The sequence below is a fragment of the Dissoconium aciculare genome (assembly GCF_010015565.1).
Source record: "Dissoconium aciculare CBS 342.82 unplaced genomic scaffold K489scaffold_4, whole genome shotgun sequence".
Lineage (NCBI taxonomy): Eukaryota > Fungi > Ascomycota > Dothideomycetes > Mycosphaerellales > Dissoconiaceae > Dissoconium > Dissoconium aciculare.
Genome location: NW_022984954.1, coordinates 1,967,572 through 1,984,035, shown reverse-complemented (window position 1 = coordinate 1,984,035; position 16,464 = coordinate 1,967,572). Strand labels below are relative to the sequence as shown.

Sequence of the window (16,464 nt, the reverse complement as noted above, 5' to 3'; positions counted from 1 at the left end):
ACCTGGCCGATGGCGAATTTCAAGCACGAATGATGTACGCGATGAGCCCGGCTTCTTTGCGAGTCGAAGACATGCCGAGTTCGATATCGGTTTTTTAAACTACGAGATACTCGTAAATCGAATGTCGAAGCTCTGCAGGTAGTTTTAGGAACGACATTTTCGACAAGCGTAATACACAGCAGATGTAGGGCGAAGCTGAGCGCTTGAGAGAACGTACTCTTAGTGGAGTAAGTTGTGAAAGCGTGAACAGATTTCCTCGTTGTGGAGCGGAGTTTGAAACTGATGAAAGAGTTGAAAAACACATTTGAATCTGAAAGGTTACGAACCTTGGATCGCAGTGAAGAGTATGGGCATGACAACGGCGGAACGACAGGCTTCTTGTACGAGGTCGCTTCACGCTTGTGACAGTACTATAAACATTTACGTGCACATACCTTCACGGGCACATGTGGAAACGAACCCTCGATCCGTCAGCGAGGTTGCACCGCGCTTGAAATCAAGCATATCAACATGCTCATAGCAAGGTCCAACAATCTCCATCTTACTCTATCATAAAGTCGTCGACACGAGGTGTTGTCCCGGCAGGTAAATTACAAAAGCTCAGCCATGGAGGAAAGGGCCAAATTTCGTACTCAAAGACCGCCGAGGGATCGTTCTTGTCTCGTATACACACATCCCAAAGAGATGAGATGGTGTAGCCAGCTCAAGATCCTGATATCGAAAGAATAGCAGAACCGAGCGCGGTAGGAGACGGTGATAATGAAGGAGAATTGTTTTGATGGTTACGTTAGAGGCGTGCTTGTTTTTGCATCGCGGTCGGTTGATGGGAAGCCTTCTCGTGCGCGGCGCGCGGAGTAGGAGCACTGAAACTTTTGCTTCATTGTGGCAAGCTTGCATGGTTCGAGATCATCATTGCGATTGGGCGAAAGATGGAATCTACGGCGCGTCAATGTAGCGATAGGATGATGAAGGGACTATCTCGACACTTCCAAAAATAAAAGAGGAAGTCAAATTTGTGTGGTCGGAGTATTGCCTCAGGCATCAGCTATCTCGCCGCACACTCCGACTCCCAAAACTTCTGCTTATGCGAATCAATCCATGGACGCCTTCAGCCCGTGCAAATACCGAATACTGCGGCAGATAAGAGTCGATTACTGTACGGGTATTCTCAGATAAGCAGACGTGGATCACGTTTTGTACATTCATCATATCGCATTTAGCTTCTCAATTTCTACATTCGACTGACTCTCCGTCTCCCCCTCACTTTGCGCCCCTCTTCCTCGAGATCTTCAACTTCGTCTTTACCCTTTTCCAGTCCCGGCATCAAATCATCTCTTACACCTCCGCCTCCTCCTTCCTTCTCCAATCCACCGACGCCTCCCTCGACCACGATGCCCCAGTCCGCTACATCGTGCCAATCCTCACCATCGCTCATCTCCGTCACGAAGTTCCCCTTGCCATCGGGAACGACATGTCCATCCGCCTTACACGCTTTGTACACGAATCGCCGTAGCCTGTCCGACTTCTGCAGCCCCTGAAATAGACCTTCGAGACTACGCACAATCTGCTCTTGCTTTTGCACGTAGAGAAGCAGCAGCCGTCGGGCTTCCTCGGCTTCGAGATTTGGGAGTCCGAGATCCCGATCGGAAACACTGGCGGTGGGTGCGATGAACCATGGATGTACAGCTGGCGTCGAGAGGCTATCGCTGGGTGAGGGAGAAGATGGAAGATCGAGCGCGGCTGCTTCGGACGATGGTGAGCGAGCTCGGCGCCGGGTGGTCATAGCGTGGGTGTTTGTAGTAGCCGAGTTGGAGCCTGCGTCCGAAGCAGCCGCGGTGTCACGATCGATGAGGAGGTGGGCCAGCGATGGTCCATTGCCAGCCGTTGACTGATCTGTGACGGCGACGCCGTTGCTGGACTCTGCCCCATTCGCGCCATGATCTGCATCTGTTTGTGCCTCCGCTGGTGTAGTTCCGTTGGCCACAGGTGCATGCGAATGTTCTCCCTCCTCTTGCGGTACGGCTCTTACAGGATTTTTCGCGGCTTCGAAATCATGCGCCTCGATACCAGAGACGCCATTTGCCGCAGGCCCTTCACCATCCACTGTCATTTGATCTGTGACGACGCTGAGCCCGATACTCCTCATATCCTCGACTGCTGTTTCACCATTAAGAAGACCTTCTCCGTCCTCGGTGTCAAACATGCCGCAAGGAGCCCAGTCTGCGTCGCCTCGGAACCTCTGAAGCACTCTCTTCGCCTTCCACAAGTTCGCTCGCTCCCGCCTGAGCATCTCTTCGGCTTCTTCCGTCATTTGTGTCAATGCCCTGCTTTCGAAGGGTAAACGCAGTGTTGGGTGATGTGGCAGTTCCGAGGCAGCAGTCAGTGGTCGCAGAATGGTGTGCAGTTGAATATCGCCAAACGGGTTATCCTCGAGAGGTTGGAGATCTTCGCGGTCGGACGACGCATCAGAGTAGACATCCCCGTCGTCGTCAATGTAGGGCGGGTTTATGGCAATAATCGGTCGAGTGTAGCCGGCGTGGTCGATCATCTGCATTTCCCGCGTCAATGACAAGTCACCCTAGACCTAGTTTCCAATTCATACCTTGCGGTATGACAACGCATCAACCTCTCCGAGGCGATCTCGTTGAATGCGCTTCGCATCGCGCTGTAGTTTGTTGCCGCGGTTAGTATGCGCGGAAGTATATTGGTCGCTGTATCCATCATCGGCGCGACGCTTGAAGGCGCGCTTCATAGAGCGAATCGTCTCGGCGAACTGAATCTGCTGAAGATGTGCCATTGTGCGCGGCTGAAGATGGCAATCTTCACTGTACAAAGGCGAAGTGATAACACTCAAGAGTGCGAATGTGATGTCAATGTGCTGTACTGTAGAAGAGCGAGCGCTGCGGATCCCCCGAAAATGAATATGACCGCACCTTCAGGGCTGGGGGAGCCGATAGCTCGACTGACTCAGCAAGATTGCCGGAATTGGTTCCGCGCCCGGCGTGGTCGCATGGGCAAAAATTTGGGAACTTTTTCCAGGAGCATTCGTCACTTGACATACAACCTTTTGATCGGATTCACGGTTGGAAAGTCTTGTTGCAGCAAGCGCGTACGGCCTCAAATCAAGCCACATAGAATACACGTGGACGCAAGAACGCTATACATACCAATCCGTCTTTTGGATACAATCAACATCTCCAAGTTTTCAGCATTATGGCGCAACCAGTGATTCCTAGTCATCTCTGGACCGAAGACACGCCCGCGCCAAAGGTCTCTGATGTCGTCACACTGCTCGCACACTTCTTGGATCAACTTGCCGATTATCCCAAGACATTCAAGGCAATTATCAAAGAAGCCAAGACGAATGGCATCGATCTTGACATCGCGGAATGGGAAAGAGGTATTGAGACCGGCAGTGCCGTGAACTTCATGGATTTGTGGTCAGCCTGGTATGATGAGAAGTCCGCACACCCTACACTGCCAGCATCGAGTGAAGAGGAGGATTCGGACAGCGAGGAGGACTCAGACGATTCCGACGAGTCTGATGAGGAAATGGAGGAGGACGAGGCTGTTGAAGCTGTCGTTGATGTGGAAGCGGAGGAGTCCAGCGATGATGGCTCCGAAGCAGATGTTCCTGAAGAATCACTGAAGCGCAAGCGGGCGTCGGACGAGTCCTCGGACGAGTCTTCGGACGATTCATCTTCAGACGACGACAGCGACAGCTCGTCCGACGAGAGTGAAGCACCACCAACAAAGAAGAGCAAGACCGTAGAGAAATCAGTAGCGGAGCCGATCGAGGAATCCAGCGACAGCGACAGCGATAGCGAAAGCTCAGACAGCGACTCGTCTTCAGACGACAGCAGCGACGATGAGGATGATGACAACAAAACAAAGCCTGCAACTGCTACTGAGCCTGAGACGAGCGCAACATCGGACAGTTCATCCTCAGATGAGTCTCCGACACCGACGCAGCCAAAGAAAAAGGGCAAGAAGGCCGAACCAGTCAAGGCGCAAGAAACAGAAGACAGCGGTCGGTCACAAGCTTCCTCGGCCACTCTGGAGGCAGAGCCCGAAACCAGCCATATCCACCCTAGCCGACTAGCACAGGTACCCGCTCCTGACGTCTCTGCCTCCGGTCAAAAAGCCGCGGCGACCCCTGGCAGCGGCAAAAAGGGTTCCGTGGTTCCTTTCTCTCGCATTCCTAAGGATCAGTACGTGGACCCTCGCTTCGCTAGCAATGAATACCAAAGCTACGACTACGCAGACCGAGCGCATCGCGATCTTATCGTCACCAAGGGAAAAGGCTTCACCAAGGAGAAAAACAAGAAGAAGCGTGGTAGTTACCGGGGTGGCGCGATCGATTTGACGCCCAAAGGCATCAAGTTTGACGACTAAGCTTCTGTAATTCCCAGCCGCCTCTCGTCAGCAATTGTTTCGTTTCAGAGGTCTTGTTGATGTAAACCAGATTGTATAGATGAATTTTAAGTTTTCTCCTGTTTTGCAAACTTTTTGACCAAAGAACAGTGGATTGGAGTATATTTACAAGCCATACATCATCATCGGCGGTGATCTATACATATCGTGCCACTCGTTAATCCCGTGAATGCGCGCGTAGTAGGTCAACAAGACTTCAGTATAAACGACCGTACCCCTGCTCACTATTTCCATCGTCACGCTTTCGAGATGGTCCTCGATAAATTCGGTCCATGGATTCGGTACATGCGGCTCCTTATTCTTCCATATCAGCTTCACATGGCCTTCGCTCGGGCCAGAAAAGGCGGGTCCATTGTCAACCTCCAGAACATCATACATTTTAGCCCGTAGGCGGGACAGAATTGCATTCCAGTCATTTTCGCTTTCGCAAGTGCTTCAATATATCACCCAGCCCCATGTCTTATGATTATCTTCTTGCAGGAACCTCCCGATATTGTCGGCCAGGTTGTAAATCGAAGGTTTGCTCGGTTTTCGAAGGGACCTTTTGTCCAGATCAAACACAAATCTCGTCACGATGCTTGAGTGTTTGTCTTAGCTCCAAGGTCTTGCCAGTACACAGCTGATGGGACCTCAATGGTGAATACAGAAATTCGGACACAAGCAGTCAATGGATCATGCGGCACAGTACCAGCGCTTTCGTCGTGCGAGCGAGCTTGCTTGTATATACGGCCCCAATTTATCGCTCGTACAACGAATATTCACAGCTGAACCAGACGTGGTGGTCGGCAGTACAGAACATACCATCCGTTTCGTTCACGTAGCAAAGAGTAGCCGTAGACCATGAAATCCGGGAAACCCACCCGCATCCAGCCCACATCTTCTCTGATGCAACCCTCGATCGCCTCATATGGTTCTGCGCGATCCCGGTAGATTGTTTCGAGATCCCAATCCCTCCATATCATTTTGATCCAGCTGCCGTCTGGACCAGGGGGGTATTTGCCACGAGGATGCGCAATGACAGACTGTAGGGACTCCTCATCAACCTGAACGCAGAACAAATAGCGTTGTGAGCCTCCAGCCTCAACACCGTCTTGCTCTTGCCGCGCGTTGTTCTGCACCCAGATCTTGAAATTCTTTCGAACCTCGGAAGTACTTGCACCCTCCAAGGTTTTATCCTCCACGATCGTGAGCTCCAGGCTGTCGAGCATATCAGCGCCGCCATGGAAGTCCAAATCAGACTTTATTTCAGCTCGCAGACGGAAGACAAATTCTTTCCAAACATCGTCACTTTTGTAGGTGCTGCGATAGAAAACCCAGCCCCATGCCCTGTGACCGTCATTCTGCAAACATCTTTCAATGTTGTCTGCATCGTTAAATACCGTAGCAATATCGGGCTGTCGGAGTGACTTTTGCTTCAGGTCAGATAAGAACTCTGCCATTGCTTGTCATGGCGTAGTTTTGTTATAGAGTTTGTTTGCAGGCGTCTGTTGGCATCATCTAATATCCTGAAGCTATTTATAATGCGCGGCACAGTCAAATTCGTACAGCTGCTTGAGCAAAGCATCGAAGCCGTGGTGCACACAAAGCTCAGACCGTGGAGCTCCCGTCTTTGGGTGGGATGTGCGTCTGGGATAGATCCTCCTTCGACGGTATTGACGGACGCGCATTCAACGCGTCCCATTCATGCTTCAGTATTGACATCTCAATCAAATCACGATATGCACCATCTGAAGTTCACCAACGATCGTGTCTCAGCAGAAGTGCAGGATTTGTTCGGGGTCTAGACTTACCATGCCAAAACATTTCACGTTTCCGTCCCTCGATAGTAAACCCGAGCTAACGTAAATGTCAGCGCATCTCCAACATCATGAGCGATTTTCTCCGTGGGTCCACGACTTGCTTTTCGAAGATGAACGAGAAAAGTCACGACGTGTCTTACCTTTTGATAAAGCCGACTGGCGCCCTCGTTCCACGAAAACGCTGCGATCGCGACACGGTGCATGTTCGCCCTCCTAAACGCCCAATCCAGGACCCACCGCAGAGCCTCACTACCATAGCCTTGCCCTTGATAGTCTCTGTGGATTCCTATCCCGATCTCTACATTTCGATGATGCTCCTTGAGTGGGTTGTCGTCTGTGCGGAGGTGCAAATCGCCGATCGGCGTGAGAATCTCCTTGACAGGCCTCTTGTACGAAGTCACTGTGGACGACGTGAAGTTCTCCGCGATTTTTTTGCTATGGGCTTCGTCCCTTTTTTCTTCAGCGTCCGCCGGTGGGGCCGACGGGATGCAGATGATGACGGCTAAAGGAGCCTTGACGAGATATTCTCGATAGCTGGTACCGTGAGCTTTCCTCGAGGGGCCTGGTAGGAAAGGGGCACTATTTATGAAGCCTTCGCTATCGGACCTCATCTCGTACAGAAAGTCATCATCTGGAGAATTCGAACGTCAATGATTACTTGCAAACGTTTCAGACCCGCCACGATGATGACCAGCTACCTTCAGGTTCGAGGCCTTTAAACACAAGGCGTTCTGAACGCCATATAGTCGCTGATGTCGACATGATGAGCCAACAGGGAATAAATAAGGATGTGAGATACAAACGATGTTCAGATACGACTCAAGGTAAGGCCAATGCGAGGATGGTGTTGCCTTGGAATTTCTCCCGACACATAGTTCTTTATAAACATGTCGATATCCATATCCGAGATTTCAGGCTAAAATGAGTCATTCAATGTCATGAAACGCTGCTTGCTGCCAATGCACATTCGTGCTCAGCTCTCTGAGACGCTTTTCAAGTTGCATCATGAAGCTGCACGTCAGACGGCCCACAAGCCATTTTCAGGCTATCGCATTGTCGGTCGCTTCGGGCGGCATTTCGTGCCGAATACGTGAGGCGGCGTGCTGGAAAGAGACAGCGGTGTCTCCCTGCATCGCGCTGATTCAGAACTAACGCTTCCCTGCGTCTCATATGTTGATGAATAAGCACCACTGCGCCTCATTATCTGATCATCTGAAGCTGAGGTGGGAACTACCTAGGTATTGAAGTGGTGTTCACGCTCACGCTGATTTCCATGCGTTCAGGGCACGTCCCCTCCACATCACGGCTTTCACCCGTCCAACATCTCTACGATTGTCGGCGTTGTCGTCCACGACAGGTCTTCTTCTTTTCAGAGAGAGTACACATCTTGTAGAAAATCATGCGCTTCATTCATTTACGGATGGCACAGCCTCTATGAGTATATGAAGACCTAGCATAATCATCGCGGTGTTCTAAACTCATGGTCTCGTTAATCAGCTGCGGCGTATTGTACTGTACGTGCCACAAACTCTCTCCTCAATCTGCCTGTCAGCATTGCAGATCACCGAGGAGCTCCACTGTCCGAGGGCAGGTATAAATGGCATTCGTAACTCCCACTTGGCCTTTGTAGAATTTCCCATCAATTAGATCACATATCAATTCCTTGAGAAGAAGACTATCAGGCGATCATAGATTAGGCATAAGTCGCTCTGCGGATCCAACTCCTCAAATATTGGTATCTCGCAGGCTTCTAGCGAGAACAGTCATCATGGCAGATCTCAAGGATTGGCGCTCATATTCCGAGATCGACCCAGAATTGGAAGCAGTCCGTATATGTCCAGTGAATATTGTAGAACTAAACTGACCAGGCGTGCCAGACTCTCAAGGCCATCGGCCCAATCCGCGAATTCCACGAGTTTCCCAATGTTGATGCAGTACGGGAGTTTCTTTCTAAGGGCAGGACACGTGTGGCCGATCATTTTGGTCGTCCTCCGGGGGTCAAAGAAGTCGATCAACAAGTGCCGCTGCGTGACGGTACACAAATCACATGTCGAATCCACTCGCCTGAAAAGGCGCCTGAGAATGGAAGTCCTCTGGCGGTCGTTTTCCATGGAGGTAAGTAATATATATGATGTGATCTGGCAGGCCTCGGCTCGTCAATATCCAGCCGCTGACAGGTTCAAACAGGAGGTTACGTACTTGGCGGTCTCAATAGCGAGGAGCTGCTCTGTCGACGACTCGCAAGCTTCTTGGGCATCACTGTTCTCAATGCAGATTATCGTTTGGCTCCAGAGCATCGCTTCCCAACGGCAGTCAATGACGCTTACGATATAGCGAAGTGGGTACGTCGAATGGTCCGCCTCTTATCCATAATACTGAGGATTATCCTTCTGACTCGATGCTTCCAGGCAGCAGCAAACGCCGGTTCCTTTGGCGCCGATCCAACAAAGGGCTTCATAATCAGTGGCTCCTCGGCCGGCGGATGTCTTGCGACAGTGACAACGCTGCGCTTTCGCGACGAAGCTCACAATCCACCTGTCACAGCTCTACATCTCATGGTTCCACTCCTCTGCTACCCACCTGCGCTGCCCGAAGAGTACAAGGCCGAAGACTACGCCATTACGCAAAACATAGATGCGCCCATCCTCAACAAAGAGGGCATGAAATGGACATTTGATCACTACATTCCCAATGAGCAGGATCGATATGGACCGCTCTTCTCGCCGTTCCTATGGCCCACGGGATTCAAAGGCTTCCCGAAGACGTATTTCCAGATCGCGGGCATGGATGCTCTTCGAGACCAGGAATTGATCTTTGAGAGGAAGTTGAGAGTCGACGAAGGCGTGGAGACCAAGGTCGACATCTATCAGGGCGTTCCGCATGGCTTCAATAGTTTCTTACCGAAGCTGAAGGTCAGCGCGAAGTTTGTGGATGACTGGAAAGCAGGGTATGAATGGCTTTTGAAGGCGCAGGCTGTCTGATGGTAGCCAGCACGATGGCTTCCTGCTCCTCATAGCGTAGAATGGATGTAGGTTGTCGAGGTCGATGAGTTTCGCAGAAGCCACGTGATTGTGATGATAGATATTAGACAGGCTCGCTCAAAGGATTACGACTTGCAAGAGTGTGTCGATATTAATGAACAGATGAGAGCTTCCAAGCAGAGACGTTGCGCCTTCTTCGCGTTCATCCCATTGCATCTCCAGGGTCCAGCAGCCGCTTGGACGACAACGGCTCAGCGCTAAAACGCCTCGAAACCCTATTTCCGCCCCCTTTGAGTTCGTGCCGGAGGGCAATACAACACTTTGTCGTGGACACGGCGATGAGGCTAATGGTTGTCAGTGTAGGACATCATTTCGCGAGCGCGTTCCTTCAGTCGAAAATTACCATGGGATAATAAATCAGAACGATTCCTACGGATGATCAATCGGAGACTTCATCACTGTTCAAGCTCCCACAACTGCAACAGACCCCGGGATCATCAACAATCATGACACGAGCACGAACATTCCGCATTCTATGCGTGGTCGTCTCGATAGCTGTGCTATACCTCTTCACGATGAAGTACAAACAAGAGCACATCCTGACCCGGCTCAATCAGATGGATGTGGAGGTCGAGCGACGCATTCTCTGGTGGGACTGGAAAGACACTCCCGAGGAGGTCGCATGCGCGAATCCCAAGCAGACCACATCTCCCGGCGGATCTGCAAAGTTGCCGATCCCATACGTTGTACATTATGTTATGTTTGGCCCGGCCGGGCAGCCTGCTCAAATACCCTTTTTCGCGTTCCTTTCTATCAAGGCGACTATTCTTCGCCTACAGCCGCAGCAGATTATCATCCACAGCTACGATCTCGATACCAAGAATAGCTATTGGAAGCTATTAAAGCCGTATGTGACGCTCCGCATCCATGACAAAAACCAACTCAAGGGGCCTGATAATCGACCACTCGATGACTTCGCTCTCGCTCATCAAGCGGATTTCCTCCGCCTTTCAATATTGTCCAAAGAAGGCGGCATCTACTTCGATACAGACGTCTTCCCACTGCGCTCATTCTCACATCTGTTAAACTCACCACGAGATGTCTTGATGGGTCACGAAGGCGGTAATCGATATGGTCTCGGGAACGCCATCATCCTGGCTCGTCCCAGGAGCGAGTTCGTCCGGCTCTGGATCAAGACCTACGACGACAACGCCTTCAACCCCAAGAACTGGAATGAGCATTCCATCCTCATGCCCAAACGTCTCCAGGTGCGCTATCCACAATTGATCTGTCCGCTATCACCCGCAGCATTCTTCTGGCCGACCTGGGCGAAGAAGCATCTCAACTACATGTTTGAAACACTTGGTCCGCGACCTATCCCACCGGTTGGTGTCGAGGGACCTGCGGTGCAGGAACTGCGGCGTAACATGACGGCCTATGGAGGAGCTATGTATGCTAATCAGCTAGCGCTGCACATTCGAGCGAATCATATCACCGAGGAGGATATCATTCGGGAAGATACGAGGTTTAATATTCTGCTTCGGGACGTGGTGGAGACGCCTCTGCCGTGAGCAGATATTTGTAACGGTTGTTGGAAGCTTTCGGGTGACTAAAAATAAGAAGCTGCTTCTAAAGATCTTGCATCGATGCACTGGAATTGTCGCCAGCCTGAATCCGTTTTGGTATCTGGCTGTTCAGTCGATACAACTCGCACGGTGATGGTCATTGCAGTGTGTGACCTGCGGATGATCTCAACACCCCAATGCGCTGACCACACGGCGCAAAAGCCATCTACCGGCGAATCCACTTACTTTCTCGCCACTCGCCTGCAATATATCGCGATTTGCAAGTCAAAAGTACTATGAATATATCCACAAAGGAGCTTCCAACCGGTGTCATCACACGAATTCCACGTATTCCAAGGCTTGCATGTGAAGGCAAGAGACAACTTTAGCCAAAACCCTAAGTCGTGAATCATGGATTAGGGTTGTAGAAGATTCAGCACACAGCTGCCATTGGTCGCAGCGGCATTCCAACCACAAAGTTGACGTCAGTTCTTTGAGCTCGGACTCGGAAATTATTCGCAGAGGCGCTTACAGAGCCGAGTCGTTCGTCATTGGTCGTTTGATGTCGACTACACTTCATTCACTTAGTTGGAAATTTTGAACGAAGAAAGAAGGGATACATCGGCCTGGTTTGGTGCAAGAGCGCATTATCGATAGCGGGACCCGAGCGCTGTCAAGATCTCCGCCTGGCAACTCCAGGAAAAGGAGGAATCCAACCACGGAAACCAAGAACTCCGGATCCGAAGATAAGAACCATCAAGAACAGAAGAACAGAGAACCATGGCCTCCTCTTTCTTCGATCCCAACGCCGCCGATTTCGGACCCTTCAGCGTCGCCGGGGTGCTCTCATATTTCCGCGCCGCCCATCGCCTCTGGCGCGCCGAACAAGTCCAACTCGCCGCCGCCGTGGTAGGGACCGTGAGCGTCACCCTCGCCGTCTACCGCGCCATCGGATTCCTCTGGACTTTCATCCGACCATCCAATCTCCAGATCTACTGCCACGCGGAGAAGGGATCGTGGGCGCTCGTATGTATCTCTCTACGGGTTCACCCAATTCACCTCTCTTTGAAGGAGATTTCTTCGGTTGAGCAGAAAACGCTAACGACTCTCACCTTACAGGTCACCGGCGCCACCGATGGCATCGGGCGCGGTTTCGCCGAAGCGCTCCTCTCTCGCGGTTTCAATGTCCTTCTCCACGGCCGCAATCCGGAGAAACTTGCGCGAGTGAAGACCGAGCTCTCCGAAGACTTCCCGTCCCGGCAGATCGCCACCGTGGTCGCGGACGCCAACGGCCCCGCGTCGGGCGCCGACGCCCACGACGCCTACACGCACATCGCCTCGACCTGCGCGTCCCTGCCCAATGACGGCAGGCTCACGGTGCTGGTCAACAACGTCGGCGGACTGCCGTCGGCGCCCAACGGCTCGGGCTTCTACCGGCCGGGCGAGCTGCCGCACGACTTCATCGACGGGGTGATCAACATGAACGCGCGCTTCACCACGCATCTCACCCGCGCCTTGCTCCCCCTCCTCAAGGCGAACGGACCCGCGCTGGTCCTGAACTGCGGGAGCATGGTCAGCCGCAGCGCGCCGCCGTTCCTCAGCACGTATGTGGCGACGAAGGCGTACATCGAGGGCTTGACGAGAGGGTTGCAGGCGGATCTCGCGGCGGAGGCCATCCTCTTCCCCTCCAAGGAGAAATCCAGCCCGGCATCAGGAGGAGGGGGGAAGAGGATCGAGGTCCTCGGCTTCTGGATCGGGAACGTGCTCTCCGGGAACAACAAGGTGAACGTCCCCTTCTTCACGCTGACCAGTCGGCAGTGTGCCGAGGGCTGCCTGGCGAGGGTCGGGTGTGGCGTCCCCATGACGTTCCCGAGTTGGAGGGTCTGGGCGATGTTGAGCCTGACGGAGATGATGCCGACGAGGACGAGGGAGAAATTGGTGGCTACGCAGATGGGGGAGCGGATGAAGGGGGATAAGAAGGCAGAATGAGCATTTGTTATTGTGGTGATGGTGGTGGGCAACGGGGTTTCGAACGATATCTTTGTAATGTAATCATGTAGGGAGGGGTGGAAATGAGTTGAAAATAAACTTCGCTTTTTTGTTCTTGTTTCGTGTCGTCTCGCGTTCACGGCTATGCCGATTTAGCACGAGAAAACCCCTCGGCTGGATACTGGTGAAAAATCTCAATACTGTGTCCTCCCATAGATTCATCGACTTGTCTACACAGACAACTACTCCGATGATCTTGAATTCCTTTCCCAAAAACGCCTCTTCGCCGTAATCCATGCTGTTATGCAAACGGACAATCTCTCATGCGAATGCGCCGAGTCCGAACTAGTCACAGGAGCGCCAGAGGACATCCAGATGCTGCTTTATATGTGCACATGTGCCGCACTCCAGATCCTGTCCTTTTCTCATCGCGAGCCAATCCCTGCTAGTCGTTCAGCTATTCTGCTCCGAGTCTATTCGCCTCTGATATTACCAGGCCGTGCCTTCTTCGGGTCACCTTTGACTTCTTTCCGGAGAGGTCCGTTGACAAGTCGGTAGAGCCAGACGAGGAGACCCGTTGCCAGAGTCATGAGGAGGGCGGAGGAGACGAATAGCCTGTTGTTCCAAGAATAGAAATTGATGGTCAGCCTTCTAACTCCTCGAAGCTTCTTCAATTTTTCGACTCTCGGATCAAGTTCTGCACGCGCAGATATTGAACGCACGTTCTCGTGCTGATCTTCGCGCTTGTGAAAAGAAAGACAGAACTCACCCTATCCTTTGCGTAGTGCTCAACATCTCGAAGATGGGGTATGGGTAGAATTGGTTGTAGTGGTAGCACCGCTCGATCCAAAACCAGTATCCAAAAGCGATGATGCTGCTGAGAGAAAGTGCGGGGAGGAAAGCGATCGTGTAAGGTGGAGAAAAGAGAAGGAGGTCGATGACCAAGGAGATGGCGGGAACAGCGTGAAATGACAGGTCGGCGTGAAAGTCCATTGGCGGCGCCCATTCGGAAACGACGAGTTTGGGATCAATCTGTCGGGATATATCAATGTCAGCGATCGTGTCCCTTCACTGATACTGTGCTGTGCCTGATTAAACGAGAGGATTGGTTCCGGTCCGAACAGAGCTTCTTCCTGAATTCGCTCGTCCTAGAGCCTTTCCTGCCACTGTTCCTCATCTCTGTACTCTCTGGAATATTCGCTTCTCGTACAATCCTTTCTCTCTTCCTCCGTACCACCTCTATACTTCCCTTCGCCTTTGCCTGCTCTTACGGCGGAATTCCCGTTGTACACGACGCGTAACGACTTACCGCTCGAAGACTCCAGTAAAGCAATGTGATCAGACATTCCATAGGCGCCGAAGCTACACTGAGGGTATTTTTGGTGCGGAAAAGAATGGGCGAAAGAGTGATATCGGCGAGGAGGCCGACAGCGAAGGTGACGGCGCTGAGCGAGAGACCGATGATGGTGAGGTATTGCAGGTGCCAGCCGTAGGACGCATTGCTGTGAGAGATCGCACGTCAGATGATGTTCGCTTTCCGCTCGCAAGCCCGGACGGGACCAATGCCGCTGCTCTCGCTTTTGACTTTGTACGTACATTTGATTGTCGGTCGAGAGAAGGAGCGAGTAGGAGTAGGCGAACGAGGAGAGTCCGAGAATGTGCAGCAAGGCCGAAGATCCTCGCGAGGGCGATTCGAGGCGTTGGAGAGGATGCTGCTTGAGCAGACGCCGGGCGACCTTTTGTTGGACCATGGCGGCGTGCTTGGGATTGTTGCCGATGGTCTGTTCTTGGATGAAGCGAAGCATGAGGGATGGTTGAGCGAGGGAGGGTCTATGGGAAAAGGGTTTTGCGTATCTGCTGTGCAGTGGGTATGCACGGTATGGGAGAAGATGGAGTAGGAGAGTTCACGCCGTCGAGGATAGTTCGTGCCTGGGTCTGTCTTGGTGGTGATGGTGCGTGTGTCGTGTGATGATGCCGGCGGGAGGGAACGTAGGAGACGTGAGCGAGGAGACGTGAGCGAGGAGGAGGAGGAGAGCGGATCGAGATGTTATAGCAGCGCAGAGAGCGAGTTGTGTGTGTGTGTGAGTGGAGAAGGCACAGGAAGTAGTATGTATGTATGTATGTATGTATGTATGTATGTATGTATGTGTGTGTGTATGTATGTATTTATGTGTATGTATGTATTTATGTGTATGTATGTATTTATGTGTATACCGGGATATCCTTGGAATGTGTCTCTCTATCGTCGATTGTCGCCGTGTTTCTCGTGACGATACATACAGTACTCTCCGATCACTGTGACGTGAACCCAAAGGCGGGACCGAATCCTCCGCATCGAGATGGTCACTCACCAAAAAAAAACCACCCACCTAGTTAGGTATGGATGGAAGGAGGACGACGTCGACGACGACCGGGGGGAAATTTCCTGGCTTCCCTGCAGTTGACTTGGCCTGGCTGACTGCGGAACCCGCTGTCACGTCGCGGCTGCGTCATCGGCACGTACATGTGAAAGAATTCCCTTCGCAAATTCACTACTCTGTATTATTGTTAGTATTCATTGGTGTAAATTGACCTAAAAGCGGGCGCTGGCTGAATCCATCGCGGCGGCCCGTTTCTTCAACTGACCACGTGCAAGCTCTGGGTTTTAGTTTCAGTCTTGTCGGCTTGTGACAATCGACGGCCTGAGGCACAAACGGAAACAGGAACACCTCCCAGGTACTGTACTCTCGAGGTTTGGATCAAATCCGACGGGACATTTCGACAGCTTAATGGCGACGATGTCATGTCTGACCTTGCCCTAGAGCGCGGGTACTCTAGTGTACAGCCTATCAGACATCAGTAAATGGAGTACAGTACCCGATAAATCATCACAATTCGCCGTCCGATTTGACCGATGCCTGTATCAGCGATCGAACACTCCGGCTTTCTCTTCATTCGGAACAAAATGGTCGAGAACATAGCACATGAGATGTGAGAAACCTCGAGGTCTTGCCAGACAGAGGCACACAAGTCGGATCTAGAAGTCAATGACATAAAAGTCCCTCGAGGACCGAGCCATCAGGCATTTGACTCAAGTATGACTCAGGCTCTGATGAACGCGTTCGACCGATCCTGGCATGACCTTGTACATGAGCGCCTCCGCTGTGGTATCAACAAGACAAGTATGAATGATTCTCCCGATCAAGTCAGTGCTATCTACGTCCTGGGATGGTATGACGTCTGAACCCCTTGAGATCCCTATTCGAACGCTTCCCCGGCAAGCATCACGTGTGAGAACTACCCGCTTCACGCCCAGTATTCACTCTCATCACGTGAAATATCCACCCTGCTTTGCAAATTTTCTCGAGATCTTCTCGAAGGGTAGAGCTCCAGCTCTGTGTCGCCTGTTCCATGATCGGAGTCTTCGTCGACCGCTTGCAAGCTTGTATCGTCCATGTCAACTTCGGAAAGGAGGGAATCCAGCTCTGAATCCCTCGATCCACGTTCGTAGCCTTCCCAGACTGCCCGGGAGCTTGCATCGTCTGTGTCAGGTTCGAACGATCCGAGGCTCAAGCCTACATCGTCGACCTCGCGCTCAGCTGCTTCTCGGAAGGAGTCCGCATCGCTCATGTCGCGATCGGATGCAGCATATTCCGACTCGGCTTCGCTCATTTCCTGTGAAGACTCTCCCGATGAAGAACCTGAATCGCTTGAATC

The 16,464-nt window shown here is 52.0% G+C and overlaps 8 protein-coding genes across 8 annotated transcripts; 4 read left to right on the top strand and 4 right to left on the bottom strand.

Annotated features, from left to right (window-relative positions):
- Positions 1–1,390: 1,390 nt before the first annotated feature.
- Positions 1,391–2,797, bottom strand: K489DRAFT_304553 (uncharacterized protein; the record flags this gene model as incomplete). Its single annotated transcript, XM_033600515.1, has 2 exons — positions 1,391–2,548; positions 2,603–2,797. Coding segments are annotated over 2 exons (1,353 nt in total), but the record flags the coding sequence as incomplete, so codon positions are not given.
- Positions 2,798–3,051: 254 nt separating this feature from the next.
- Positions 3,052–4,563, top strand: K489DRAFT_379174 (uncharacterized protein). The gene has a single exon (XM_033604585.1). The coding sequence runs from the start codon at positions 3,214–3,216 to the stop codon at positions 4,393–4,395; it is 1,182 nt and encodes a 393-aa protein (XP_033461776.1). The 5' UTR covers positions 3,052–3,213; the 3' UTR covers positions 4,396–4,563.
- Positions 4,564–5,210: 647 nt separating this feature from the next.
- K489DRAFT_296206 (uncharacterized protein) lies at positions 5,211–5,840 on the bottom strand (the record flags this gene model as incomplete). Its single annotated transcript, XM_033600311.1, has 1 exon — positions 5,211–5,840. A coding segment is annotated over one exon (630 nt), but the record flags the coding sequence as incomplete, so codon positions are not given.
- A 181-nt stretch (positions 5,841–6,021) lies between these two features.
- On the bottom strand, positions 6,022–6,995 carry K489DRAFT_409083 (acyl-CoA N-acyltransferase; the record flags this gene model as incomplete). The annotated part of the gene is made up of 4 exons (XM_033607542.1): positions 6,022–6,161; positions 6,225–6,270; positions 6,374–6,864; positions 6,932–6,995. The coding sequence occupies 4 exons, from the start codon at positions 6,993–6,995 to the stop codon at positions 6,022–6,024; spliced, it is 741 nt and encodes a 246-aa protein (XP_033461774.1).
- Positions 6,996–8,001: 1,006 nt separating this feature from the next.
- K489DRAFT_423289 (uncharacterized protein) lies at positions 8,002–9,597 on the top strand (the record flags this gene model as incomplete). The annotated part of the gene is made up of 4 exons (XM_033608249.1): positions 8,002–8,058; positions 8,102–8,348; positions 8,421–8,575; positions 8,642–9,597. 4 exons carry the CDS (start codon positions 8,002–8,004, stop codon positions 9,212–9,214), a joined length of 1,032 nt encoding a protein of 343 aa, XP_033461773.1. The 3' UTR covers positions 9,215–9,597.
- Positions 9,598–9,972: 375 nt separating this feature from the next.
- Positions 9,973–10,785, top strand: K489DRAFT_316570 (glycosyltransferase family 32 protein; the record flags this gene model as incomplete). Its single annotated transcript, XM_033601174.1, has 1 exon — positions 9,973–10,785. The coding sequence occupies one exon, from the start codon at positions 9,973–9,975 to the stop codon at positions 10,783–10,785; it is 813 nt and encodes a 270-aa protein (XP_033461772.1).
- Positions 10,786–11,691: 906 nt separating this feature from the next.
- Positions 11,692–12,768, top strand: K489DRAFT_291871 (putative short chain dehydrogenase/reductase; the record flags this gene model as incomplete). Its single annotated transcript, XM_033600202.1, has 2 exons — positions 11,692–11,805; positions 11,899–12,768. Coding segments are annotated over 2 exons (984 nt in total), but the record flags the coding sequence as incomplete, so codon positions are not given.
- A 473-nt stretch (positions 12,769–13,241) lies between these two features.
- K489DRAFT_388083 (uncharacterized protein) lies at positions 13,242–14,519 on the bottom strand (the record flags this gene model as incomplete). The annotated part of the gene is made up of 4 exons (XM_033606386.1): positions 13,242–13,383; positions 13,538–13,800; positions 14,078–14,270; positions 14,365–14,519. The coding sequence occupies 4 exons, from the start codon at positions 14,517–14,519 to the stop codon at positions 13,242–13,244; spliced, it is 753 nt and encodes a 250-aa protein (XP_033461770.1).
- Between the last annotated feature and the right edge of the window lie 1,945 nt (positions 14,520–16,464).